Consider the following 13885-nt stretch of genomic DNA (forward strand, 5'->3'; position numbering starts at 1 on the left):
CATCTACATCTCCAAACACCGGGCTGACGGGGCTTCGTTACACCTAATCTCTTCTAATTGCGGAGCTCTGACTCCGCCCTCGAAGAGCTCCACTCCGGTGAACGCCGCATTCGAAAAGGAGCGACCCCCTTTCCAGCGTCCAATCAGCGCGTCGTTGACCGTAGCGATGTGTTGTGTAGATGCAGCTACGAGCGAGGCTACACGGGCAGTATGGCGGAGGAGGGCAGTGTGTACGAGGGGCTCGACAAACAATTGCAGACTTTGTTGAGCCTTTACTCGAGTGATGACTTGCGAGCCGATAGCAAACCGTTCTGCTCCGACTTTTCCAAGGTAAGGGGGTCGACGCTGAAGTTGTTGTCGATGATAAGAGCGTAAATGTTAGCCGACTCCCCTCCCCCAGAAGTGGCCGTTTCACGACTAGCATCGGCAGCTAGCCTCGTTAGCACAGCGCTAACAAGTCGTAGTCGAGTTAAAAACAGTAATAATGCCGCAACGCAGTTTAAATACACCGTTTTATAACCCAAGCTTTAATTCAGGTGGCGACATCGAAGCGTAAGAGTCGAGAAATGTGTCATATTTTAACAAAGACATGTCACTGCTTAGCTAGGAAGCTATCGGCTAATGAAGCTAAAGCAAAGATAGCATAGTTTACACGGTGAATGTTTACCAAACTAAAGACTGGATAACTTCTTTACTTCACGTTGGCAACACAATTATGAGTAATTTTATTAACGAATGGTTTAGGTGGCGTTAGTTTGTCTCTTTTAAAAGGTTGCCAAGGGATTAAAAGCCTACTTTAATGAGACACTGACCATAAAATCCAACTTCTTATGTGATTTCCTGACCTGTCAAAATCCCCAACAGCAACAGCACATGAATAGAATAGATTATAATAGAATAGATTATATTATAATAGAATAGATTATAATAGAATACAATTACTTTATTGATCCCAAACTGGGAAATTGTGGCGTTACAGCAGTAAATTAAATATGAAAGATTAAATGTAAATGTGCAAAATAAATATGAAAGATTAAATGTAAATGTGCAAAATAAATATGGAAGATTAAATGTAAATGTGCAAAAACAGAGTCGTAAATGGTTGTAAATTAAATACGGAAGATTAAATGTAAATGTACAAAAACAGAGTCGTAAATGGACAGTATTGACATAAGTTAAAGTGCATGAGTGTAGACATGTTATCAGCAGAAACTACACAATATAACGGCGAGTAGACAGACAAATGAAGTGAACATGAGTGCAGGGATAATTTGTACATTTAACATGTGCAACATGAAGTTACTTCTATTGAAGTAATAGATTAGTAAAATTTCTGGTGTCACATGATGTTATAATAGCCTTAATTACACAGTAATGCAATAACAATAGAGGTTCATCTTTTGTAGGATCATGAAAATGTCACTTATTGAGGATTTCTTGTAAATTTTGACTGTAACAGAAAAGGTTTATCAATAATATTCTTGCCCTTTGAACAATAGCGAAATAGTTTGGGATATTATTATTTTCTACTGTCATGTTGGCACATAATTATTTGCCTCAGTATTAAAAACTTGCCTGAGCATATCCAAAAAGATCTAACAAATGCACAAGTTAAAATGCTTAATCAATGTAGTGTACTAGCTGTAGTGTTTGAACAAAGGCCTGATCATTGTTGACAGTTCACATTCACAGGATTCCAGTAGTGCACCATTAGAGGGCAATACAGGCACATTGTATTTTAGGGATTTGACTGTTCTGTATTAAATGTGAGGTTGTAGTTGCAAAAGGGGCCTGCTGACTTGTGCATTGCAGTAAAAAAAAAAAAAAAAGGGAGAAGGAAGCAGGCTGTTTTCTTGGGATTTTTTTAATCACGTAAAAATGGCAGGAATTGGTTGCAGACAGAAATATATGAAAATAGTGAGAAATGTAATTCCTAGTTTCTTAAATGTATTTTTGTGTCATCCCCAGTATTAAAAAAAAAAACTAAATATATAATGAACCATATTCCTCACTAGAAGTGTGCAGAGGGTAAAGTCTTACATGACAGGCCAGACTTCCAATCCAACCTGTGTCTCCTTTCCTGCATGTCAATAAGCACTCTCTCTCTCCCTGATTTCTGATTCTATCCACTGTCCTATCTCTAAATTAAGAGATACGCCAGAAGATAAACCTTCAAAATAGGCCTTTTTCACTTGAAAAATGAACCGGTTATCATAATATTGATAACTATTTCTCAGTCAGTTGACTTGTTTTCGCTGCTCCAAATTGGTTGGTAATGTTACAAACTGTTAATTGTTGTGGTCATTAGTCGTCAACTTGTTTTTTTGTTTCGTCTTTTCTCCGTGCAGTTGGTGGAGGAGCATGCCTCCCACTGGCAGGTGCCGCTGCCTCAGCTCAGGATCCTTGAGTTATCTCTCTGCTACTTCGCCCGAGCCTCTACCTTCTTCACGTCAAATTGTGATCACGTGCTCCACACACTCAGTAGTCTGGCCTTGTAAGTATGCACACCTTACTTAAGAGGTTGCTTGACTTCAGCCTTCAATTTAACTTACTGCTAAAATTAAACCTTACTGACAAATCAATTGTAAGCAGTGGCATAAAAGTATTGTGTTTTTAAAGGGTTTTTTTGGGAGGGGGGATATTAGAAAACAGGACAGTGGATAGAGTAGAAACCTGTTTCTAATTGATAGCGGTGAGCTGTTTATGTTTATGTGTGCAGATTGTGCATGTAGGCTACTTAGGCACAGTAAACATGTGTTAATAAGGTATTCTTTATGAATGAATGAAACACTTATTGCCCCTTAGGGAAATGTCCTCACACAATGGGCCATTGAAATAGGGCATAAAACATCACACAACCAAAGAAAAACATTCATCACAGAGGGCAAAAAGCATTACTGTGATGTACAGTTTTTTTTGCTAGTGTCATCACACGCAGCGAAACAACCTTAAAACCAAAACTGTGCAGAAAACTAGGACTATTCACATGTTTGTCATCCACCTCGAAGTAGTCTTGTATATTTGGTAACAGTTGCTGCCAATGTTTCTGGAGTTGAAGGCTGATAATGTTTGTTTGCTGGCACAGCTCAGTTTGTGAGCCAGGAAACGGCTTGGCATGGTGCCAGCTGTTGACCTTACTCCATCCTGTCTCTCCCAGGGCTTCTCAATTAAGTGCATTCCTCCACCCCTTGACCAATGTGGATATCTTGACATCCAATCAGATACTAACAATGATCAAGAATACACAGCAGAATATAATTATGAAATATTTAAACTTTTTAGAAAAGCGTTTTGTAGATGATGGGCAAAACTCTTTTCTTTTCACAGGAGTGTTTTTGAGCTGCTGCTGTTTTTTGACCAGAAGGACTTCCATGAGGAGCCACTGAAACAATTCACAGTTACATTCCAGGTGACAATAAAATCTAGACTTCAAAATAATAATTACAGTTTGTATGTTTAACTTTATTTTCCTTTGTTATCAACAATCCCAGTCATAATTAAATCACTTTATTCCAATACAACACTATGGTGCTTTTGATGTATTTCCTGAAAGTTAACCCTTTTTTTTTGTCCTCTTCCAGGAATGTTATTCGGCCCTTGCGAGGCATCAGAATGTTCACTTACTTCAGGTGGAGCGTTTGGTTCGGGGCGGTGGGCCTTGGGCCAGCTCAGTCTTACAGGCAATCCTCAGCGAGTCCAGTTTACCTCAGAGTGAAGGTAGTATACCCTACACATGTAACTGATAGTACACTATAGTAGTTCCCGTCTGAGTTTTCTGTCCAACTAGCTGTTGATGTAAGACATTTCTTTCTGTCTGTGCCAAAATTCTAATCTAATTTGTGTTAACAAAACTTCCATGTTGACTCTAAGCAAAGTTAATATTAGTCTCAGGTTGGTTGTCCATTTGTTCAGAATAGTGTCCTAACCCAAAAACAATATCTGTCCTCCTTCTGTTTCCACAGTGGACGGGTTCATCAGCTCAGAGCTGTCGGTGTTCTTTGAGCTTCGAGTACGCTACCTCTTATCCTGTGAGCAGCGGGTCAGTGAGGCCGTGGCCTTGGCTAAGTGTTGTTCTTTGCATCCCGCAGCAGGACAACACTCGTTCTTCCTCCAGGTCTACCTCACGTGGCTTCTCAAAACTTCACAGCATGACCGCCTACACAGAGAGGTTGGTGGACTGATGTACGAGGAAACTTTGCATGTCTTTCATTGATAGTGTGACTTTCTCTTCACTCTGTTTCACCTGTTGCTGTCACCAGATACCAAAAAACTATGCAAACTCGTATGCATGAGGGTCTGCTCTGATGCTTTTTTGTTTGTTGTTTTTAGGTAGCAGACCTCAACAGTAAAGATGCGATTCACATCATCTGTAGTTTGGAGTGTGAGGAGAAGGATGAGTTACTACTAGCGCTCTGCAGAGCTTTCCTCTCCCAGCAACTCCGCAGAGGAGACATGTACTATTTATGGTTAGTAAACTTAAATGTGAGTCTAATGTAATGAGCCTGTTTGTGTTTCCAATTAGTGCATAAATCATAGCCGCTAATTAAATCCCTTTTTCTCCTTTTAAGGAGACATTAAGATCAATTTAAACTTTCTCTTTGCAGTGATCTTGTGTTTGTGTGGAGTAAACTTCATAGTCGGTTGAAAACCTCCAAGCACTCGCTGCTTGAGGAGAGTCATCAGCTGATGCTGTCCGCCACCAATGTCAACTCAATCTTCCCGTTCATCAGAGCCATACTGCAAGAAGTAAGAAAATCTTCATCTGAAGTGTATTTATTAAGATAATGCGTTGAGTTGTTTTGTACAGCTCGGTTAAGATTTCTTTATGTATTGAACTGAAAATTAAAAATGTACTTTTTGGTATCTCATCAGCTTGGTGAAGACGGTATCCAGTTCTGCGTGGAGCTTTGTGCAAACGCCCTGCAGTCTTGTCTTCCGTGCGACGTCATCACAAAGTCCCTAATATACAAAACCTTAGCTGGACTGCTACCCAATGACCTGGAGGTTTGCAGGGCGTGCGCTCTTCTTGTCTTCTTCCACGAACGCTCTGTTGAGGCCTACAAGATGGTCTACCTTCTTTACATGCATCCTGATCAGGAGTACCACGTGGACTCGAGCCCCATCAGAAATCATGTTCGCTTCGAAACCCTGCAGGTAAAGCCCCTTTGTGATTATCATTTCAGAGATTAGTTTTTAGATTACTTTGTTTTTTTCCATATTGTAATGTCATAACTCTTTTCCATCCTCAGGTTTTGAAGAAGGATCTGCAGTTTGACCCAGAGTTTTGGAACCTCATCGCTTTGCGGACCAACTGTTTAAAGCTGATGAGTGATAAAGTGGTCAGCGCTGCCCTTGAAGAAATCATGGAGGACAAATGGATCCTAAAGTATTGCACCAAAGATTCTGCTTTCCGATCAGGCACATCAGTGTGTCACAAAGGATCGCTTCAGGCATCGTCTAAGAAGCGGCACCACAAAGAAGATACTGACGCATCCAAGAGATTAAAGATCGGCGCTGGCAGAACACGTCTTAACAGAGACCACACTGTAAAGAAGAAGAGCAACCAAGGGTCTCGATCTTTTCGAGATGAGTCGTCTAAACCTTTGCGCCGTTCATTTTGGCAGCTGGACAGACTACACGACAATGGTGCTTTCGGGAGTGGTGAACTAAGGCGCACTACGCGACACTCAGAAAAGAACCCACCAAAACGCAGGATTAGAAAACCAAGGTGGCTTCTGGAGGACTCAGGAACTCTTGAAGAGAATAGTGTTCCTTCCAAGATCAGAAAGCATGGGTTGAAACATCAAAAGCACCAGCAATCCTCAATCATTAAGGGGACTGAAACTGATCCGATCAAGAACAATGCAAAACACAAACCTTCAGTGAACTCTGATCTACTGGCGAGGGAAAACAGCAAACACCAGAAAGGAATAAGTCTGGACTGTGTTATACCAGCCAACCCTCCACAAGTTATTCTCGAGCTCTCATTACCAGACAATGAACTGATGGGTACGTTTAATGAGGAAACTTGTAACAGACAGAGGGGCTTCCCTCAAGTGCTCTTTTACAAACCTACAGTTAAACTCCCTGACGCACTGCAACCCAAGATCATACACGGGAAAGAAGTGATCCTCAGAGCACGGGATCCTGCTATGTTCATACAACAGCTGCACTGCTATGCTCGGCGGCAGAGAGGGAAAGGTAGCGGGTTGAACGTGCAAGGCTCAGTATCAACAATCACACGCTCCTCTGTGCAAGGGAGTCCTCCAAAAGGTTCTCTGAGAAGGCGTTCTGAAAAATCCACGGCTGAGACGAAAGGTGGAATTGCTACTCGAACAAAAGTTAAAGAAACTTTACAAAAAGTCCCTCAAGCTCAAACTCCAAAAGCAGTCTCGCGAAAGACGTCAACAGGCAGAGAGCTTTCTGAAAAGTCCTCTGTGAATATGAAAGACACCGATGCGTTACGGACGTCAGCAGGCTCTGAAGTGAAACAAGCCCCTAACAAGTTGGATAAAGTCCAGCAAGGTAAAACCATAACTTCTGCAAGAGAGCTCTGTGAAGGGTCTGCTGTTGAGATGAAAGTGACTATTGCATCACAGTCCCCTACATCCCAAGGTTTAGATAAAGTCTCCAAAGCTCACATGGTTAAAGACACTTCAGAAAGCACAACTTCAGCTGAGGTTTTACAGACTACAGCTACTGATGACTGTCCAAACACTCGAGCTGCTGATCGGACGCTTTCACAATCTGAAGATGTTAGAAATCAGAAACAAGAACTTTCTTCCTCTCAGGCTGAGAATGACAAACTCTCAAACACTCCGGAGCGGCTCAAAAATCTCAGCAATGGCATTCCCGACAAAGATGTCATGGATATGTCACCGAAACTCTCAAAAGAACATGTGCTTTGTGAAAGACCAACAGACCAGGACAGTTTAAATGACATATCTGCTCTAACATTGGTTACAGAAATGGTTACTGAACTGGCACCGGAGAAAATTGCTCGGGATCTGGAGAATCAGAAACCGCCAGCTCCAGATGACACTGCCTCTAAGGAGTCCAAAGCTGGAGTTAAACCTAAAGTTCCTCACAAACCGCACACTACCTCCAGCGGCTCAGCACAAGAACTTGGGCCATCTGAGTGCACAAAGGACATAGATCCAGATGAATCTGAAGAAAGTGATGCTGTAGAAACAGAGGAGTCTAGGTTGGAGTATTGTTGTACCTTCTGCAACAAGGTCTTTAAGGGGAGTCATGTTGTATCACATGCTATGTTCCATTATCGTAAAGACGAGTGTATGTTCTGTGGGACCATTTTTAAAGATGACCTCCTGGCCATGATGCACCTGTCTAATCATATCGAGAAGCTTAAGAGGCTCAAAGATACATCCAATAACAACACACGAGAAAACAGGGTCTCTGAGACCAAAGACCACTCCACACCTAGGAGCTCCGCCAAAGCCAAAACCACAAACATTTCCCCTGGGCACAGTGGTACAGGAAGACTGAGGAGATCTGACATCGGTTCAAAATCAATAAGCGATCCAGATTCAACTCCATCTGGATCCAGAAGTTTAAGATCCAATGACAAGCCAGAAGATGTTTCTTCTCGGCAAGAGAAGAAACAAAACGAGGGAAAGCACGTTAAAAGCAAAACTCCTGTACACAAGATAAACGGGCATATTGGTGAAAAGAAAAAGCTTGGCAGACCGAGAAAGGTCATCCCAGACTCACAAGCAAAGCAGGATGTTTCTCAAGAAAGAACCAGTGATGGAGCTGAGGGTCCAAGGTTGCAAGAGAAACGAGATGTAGCGGTGGATTCTACAACTTCAGCTAAGGAAGAGAAAGAAATTAGCACTGAAGATAAAATGAAAGAGAAGAAATCTCTGCAGGTTCAGAAAACTGTGACACAACAGGCGGTTACAGAGAAACAGTTGAAACCTCAAGAAAGTCTTGAGAAAGTTTGCTGCCCTATGGATGGTTGTGCTTGGTTCAGAGACCTGTCAAAAAATCGTGTTGCACTTCTATATCATGCCCTGGAGGATCACTATGGGGAAGTCAAACCTTTAAAATTGGCGTTTCACGTTGGAAACGGCAAATGTAGTGTTTGCATGAGGGTGTTGTGGAGTTTTGAACACTTTCAGCACCACATTGAAAGACACAGACTCACTCCTCGGTATCCTTGCCCGCATCAGGGTTGTCCTGCCAGGTTCAAAACTGGAATGGAAATGAGACGCCACGCAAGGAGGCACAGTCCGCTGCAGGCAGCGTGCTGCCTCCCTGGCTGCTCAAGACTATTTATTTGTCTCTGGGCACTTAATCTTCATGAGAGAGAGCACTATGGTGCCAATCCCACTAAAGCAGACAAGGACACAAATGAGCAGCCGGGTGACAAACATAATAAGATGCTAGCTGGGAAAGTACATCCAGAGAATAAGCCCAAAGATGAACCAGCTGCAGTGACTCTGAATGACACTGTAAGACTAAAAGCTGCTCATAAATTAAGAAGACAAACTGCACATAAGCTGTCAACACGGACGCACGTCAAAGCTCCTCCTCGGACCAGTGTCAGAGCATCTTTGTCCAAACAGCAAATAAAAGAGAGCAGTGAGACCAACGAATCACAGGCCCTGAAGAATATCTTGAACAAGGACACACCCGAAGATCCCTCTGGCCCTAATCTAAGATTAAGGCAAAGGTTAAGAAAAGTATCATCCCTGGCATCTCATAAAACTCACAAAGTCATTTCATCCTCGTTGTTCAAACACAATATCAAAGTGAGACACAAGTTGAAGAAAAAGCAAATTAAAGTCAACACAAAAGGTCCAAAAAGAAGAGGACGGCCTCCCAAGTCAAAGACAGCTGTGCATGATGAAAACACAACCGCCGGTCCAAAAAAAGAAAGTGTAGAAGAACAAAGTGCTCCAGAGAAGCATCAGAAGAGCGCTGATCATTTTACAAGCTCTACGCCAGCAGCAGAGACGTCCAATGAGAGCACAGAGTTTAAAGCAGAAGAGAGTTCACAGGAAGACAAAACTACAGACGCATCAGTAGATGGAGCAAAGTCTAAGAAGTCGATAAACAAGCAGATCAATGAAAATCATGTAAAACAAAAGAAGATCCTCCACAAAACCAGTTTAAATCTGTCCACTGCCACCACCTCAGCCAACAAAACACAGAAGTCAAATGATGACAAAGAGAAGAAAGTGCATACAGCGAAGAAACGCTCGAATCAGAACCATAGTCAGACTGCCTCTTCAGACTCTACCAGGTCAAAAAAGCACAAGAACACAAATAATGACACAAAAGAGGACATTTGTCTTTTAAAAGAGCCATTGAAAAAGCCTGCTGAGTCATCATCCGGCGTCACACAAGTAGAAAGTTCTGCTAACGAGGAGGGAAAGATAAATGTGGAAGAGGCCAAATCAACACAAACCATCTCTGATAACTCTGTGCCTGCTGTCCAAGCTAACAGTTTAACTGATTTCACAGAAGCCCCCTCCACCTCGGGAGCGAAAACCCAGGCGGTAGCAACAGAAAGGTCAAAGAAATTGCAGCGATTAAAAGAAATCATAAAGAAAGAAAAGAAAAATCGTACTACTTCTTCGGACTCAGGCAAGACACCCAAGAAGCAAAAAGATGCAAAAACAAAAGGGGACAAGAAATCAAATAAGGATAGACAGCCGAGCAAAGATTCAAGAAAGACATCCTCTGTGAGAAAGACATCCAAGTCAATATCTGTAGAACAACCAGAGGAGGCTAAAGCAGCAGCAGAGAGATCACCTCATGCAGAAGAAAAATCAAATGTAATCCTTGAAGGCTCCGGTTCCTCCGTCCCTGCAGCAGCAGCAGATAGCAGCTCGAATGAAACAACGTCTCCAGCAGCTGTCGGTGAAGAGAAGACGCAGGCGGCTGCAAATACAGAAAACTCACAGAAGTCTCACGCTGTGAAAAATTCAGACCCGAGCAAAGCTAAAAAGAAGGCCAAGGTTATAGATGGTATCAAAAAAATTGTTAAGAGGAAAAGCAAAGATCCATCAGCGCCTAAGAAGCTGAAAAAGTCAAAGACGAGTCAAGTCCAGGCACCTACTGAGGGCAACGCAGAGGGAACAGAGAAACCTGTCGGTCAGGAGGAAAAAGTATCTGCAGAAACGCCACAATCCGCATTACTAATCCCAGGATACTCCAGAGTGACAAACGGACAAGAGGCACGCGAGGATGCCAAAGCCATGCAGTTCAAGCAGACGCTCGCAGAGTACGGGAAGAAACCATACATGCGCGCTCCGCCTGAAGCCTACCTGGATGAGAGGTACATCACCATGCCAAAACGAAGGAAGGAGATGTCGCCGCCTCCGAGAAATGTCTCTCTTGAGAAGGTGAAGGTCGCGGCGACCGCTCAGAGACAACGATGTGCCGACTGCTTCGCCACGTTCAACAGCAACGGGGAGCTGCAGAGTCACCTCCAGCTGCAGAGTTGCTCGAAACTGTTTGGGTTCGACTCTGACGACGAGGGTGAGTCAACATCTTAAGCTGGTTTTAAGCATCAAGCTTAGAGAAAAGGTTATTGACCAGAATACAGCTCTGAAAAATGGAAGCATGTGTGTCTCAGTGACGTAAATCAACATGTTGTGAATCCAGGAAACATATCAGTACTGTCACCAGGCTGCATTTTAGAGCTCATTGTCGTGACTTTGAAAGACAGAAACATTTCTTGGCAGATGACTGACGGTTCAGTCTCTGAGTTCCTTTTGTGTTAGAGACATCAAACAAAAGCTTGAGTCATGTTCACCCTTCAGGAATGTTTCTCCTCGAGCTGTTACTCCAGTTATTGGAAAATCCAAAGACTTACAGGGATTACAAAGGGTCGGGCCATGCCTTTTAATGTAGGCAGATTTTGAGCATCCACAGTTAAAGGTGGGCTGAAAAAGCCAACTGTCACATGGGAGGAGAAGACACTATATTGTTTGACTTTAAGGATAACTGCACACAGTTCTCCTTAGTTCTCCTTGATGGCATTTCACTCAGTGACTGAATATGTGTGACGAAAATGAATAAAAGCAGCTGGAGAAGAAGCACGAATTCCTCGTACTCTCTCACATCCTCACAATTAGATGATCGCTGCATGTGCTGGATTAAATGTCCGATTTCCAGGTTCAGGAAGTTAAAGAAACTGTCGGACTCGGGTCGCTTCGGTTCGGTTTATTTGAAAAGGTCGGACCCTCCAAAAAGCAGCGCTAATAGCATGGTAGCAGTTAAACTGTAAAAGACAAAAGCAACAATCAAATCGAAAGCCAGCGCTCCCATCATCTCATGTAGCTTCTGTTTTTGATGTAGTCTTCAGGTACAGCATGGCAGCAAACATGGGATTAAGTTGTTATTGGAACAATATGCTAATTTGTGTGATTCTGTTGTCATTTTCATCGATCTTTTTTTCTGTTTCAGGCAACAGTTGAACATCTATTTCAACATTTTGGATGAGTGATCTCCTGGTCCCGGATCAGACCTCGATGATGGATCATACCTCAAAGGATCAGACCTGTCTGGATTATTTAAAAACTCTGTCAACAAGAACTGTGAGAAGTAAAAGGGATCGCCGTCTTCTGCCGCAGCATGTGCCTGTAACGGGAGGCCCTGGAGCGGCCAGAACACAAAACCGACGGATGAACGACAAACTGAAGTGAACCGCAGTCAGACTGTTGGCAGAACAGTTCGTACTGAAGTGCCTGCTCTGGAACCGCCGTGCTGTTTCCAGCTACTTCACCTGGGATGGAGATTGTGGCTTAAAGGCGGGACTTTTTAAAAGCTGTGAAAAAAAAAAAAACTGCAAAATAACGAGGCTGCTCGTGCTTTCACTAGGATACATATTTTCACATCAGTAAGCCATATAACGCCATTTTTATTTGCTTTTTGCACTGTTTTCTCATTCGATTTCTTCTTGCTGAAACTAAAAACCACGAGTGTATGATGATTGAAGCACCGGAAAGTTGTGCTTTTTTTGTTTTAGCTTCCTGAGTTGACACAAGATTAAGACTAAACTATGAAAAGTTGTAAAATTGCTGTATCAAAGATTTCTTTGAGTTTTTTTTTTGTATGATTCTTGTATAAATACTAATTGTATTTCTTCAACAAAGCTCCCTATGGGGTCGATTAGGTCTGTGCCTGCCCTTATCATGAGTAACCAGTAGGGGGCAGTGCTGGCCACCTTTATTATAATAACAGATGTGTTTGGGTTTCTCTAGCAAAACAAAAACTGATCACAAATTGCATTTGTTTTTGCTTTAGAACGATTTTAAATCTGAAGCTGCTCTACTGTATTTAACTGTAGGGAATCATGCAACTGTGTGACTTCCATTTTCACACTTCAAACTGTGTTTCCTTTAGCAATAACAACCACAACATGTGCCAGTTTACTTCTATTAAGCTGCTGGATTCTCAGTCATTCACTGTTAGTCTTGCAGCTCGGCTTGTATTCATTTTAATCGCAGGTTTTTCAGTTTTACTTAAAGATCATAGAAACATTGTGACATTTTCTTTTAGGCTGAATGTTCTCTCTGATTAGTCCTCTGAAGTATAAAGCTATAAACAAGATTAACGGGAGTGCAGCACCATTTTTTTTTCATGAGCAGCAGCAGGTTATATTTATTTATGTTTTATTTTCTATCTTTTGTAAATATTTGAAGAGTTACAACGGCTTATATAAAGGGGTGAAGGAGGCGGGGTTTATATTTTGTTCTGGAAGAAAAAATTAAACATTTAAAAGGACATTTTTATGCTGACTTTATTATGTTGTCCGTTGCACCAGGGAGGTGCAGGTTTGTGACAAGATGGGGAATATTGTTCTTCACTTCTGACAACAGAGAAGAAGAGTGGGAAATATTGAGGATGACGTTGCGTCCAATCAGGGGGAAAGTAAACATGTTTTGTTTTCTTGGACATTTGAGCTTCACTGTACAGAATATGAGGATGAGAAGAAAATAATTTAAAATATCAGTCTTCAAATGAGCACCAAGATCTCGAGTAAGTGCTTCACAGTTTTCATTGATTGTGTCGCTGAATTATTCTAAAATAAAAAGAAAATGTTTTTTCTTACATTTTCTTGCTCACAGAAGGAGCTGAAGCTGCAGTGAGAAGACCTGGATCTGCACCTACTGTGCCCTCAGGTGCAGACTCTCACTACATGCAACGCTGTGGACATTCAGGGTAATTTGATTAAGCAAAGTTTATAGTGTTACTTTGAAATGAGTCATTGTCATCAGAGCAGAACAAGTGGAAATAACCCAGCTGAGTCACAGTCAGATGTTTAATTTCCTGATGTCACGTTGAGGTGGCTGAAGCTCGCTATGTCTAGTAGTAGTAATGATCTATTCTAACGTACTGTCTGCTTATAATGCAGACAGACAGACATTTGAAGTGGCCGATCAAAAGGCCGACGGTCACACAGGCCAGACAGAAAGACGATCTCTCTGTTTTCCGTCTGAGTCAGTTTTGCATGTTTGTTTGTTGTGGTAGACAGACGGAGGAAGAGGGAGAAACTGGAGACCGCAGAGGAAGAGTCAAGTTCTCACCCACAGGTGTGTTTGTGTGTGTTTGTGCATGCAGAAGGGTGGAGGAAGCTGCCATGCACTCAGGTTACTTAAATCTCCTGTGAGGAGATTTTAGCTGCTTATGGAACAGACTGAACTGAATACTGATGACTATATGACCCACAAAGGCAAAGTAGACATCAGCATAAAGATTGGCTACTTCCATTGTTAACTTTGATGTTTTAAAACAACACATTTTAAACTCTTATGTATTTGTATCGTTTGATATATGTAACATCTATGGACATGTGGGGGTAGAATGACATCATGCATTCTTTAAAGCAATAGTTTCCCAAGTGAACTGT

The 13885-nt window shown here is 42.2% G+C and overlaps 1 protein-coding gene across 1 annotated transcript; it reads left to right on the plus strand.

Moving 5' to 3' along the window:
• The first annotated feature begins 171 nt into the window (after nucleotides 1–171).
• Nucleotides 172–12759, plus strand: LOC132959840 (uncharacterized). The gene is made up of 11 exons (XM_061033066.1): nucleotides 172–330; nucleotides 2349–2494; nucleotides 3328–3409; nucleotides 3582–3717; nucleotides 3963–4168; nucleotides 4330–4466; nucleotides 4605–4746; nucleotides 4873–5154; nucleotides 5250–8385; nucleotides 8419–10509; nucleotides 11440–12759. The coding sequence occupies exons 1-11, from the start codon at nucleotides 211–213 to the stop codon at nucleotides 11448–11450; spliced, it is 6489 nt and encodes a 2162-aa protein (XP_060889049.1). The 5' UTR covers nucleotides 172–210; the 3' UTR covers nucleotides 11451–12759.
• The last annotated feature ends 1126 nt before the right edge of the window (nucleotides 12760–13885 follow it).

This window comes from Labrus mixtus, chromosome 24 (assembly GCF_963584025.1).
Source record: "Labrus mixtus chromosome 24, fLabMix1.1, whole genome shotgun sequence".
Taxonomy (NCBI): Eukaryota; Metazoa; Chordata; class Actinopteri; order Labriformes; family Labridae; genus Labrus; species Labrus mixtus.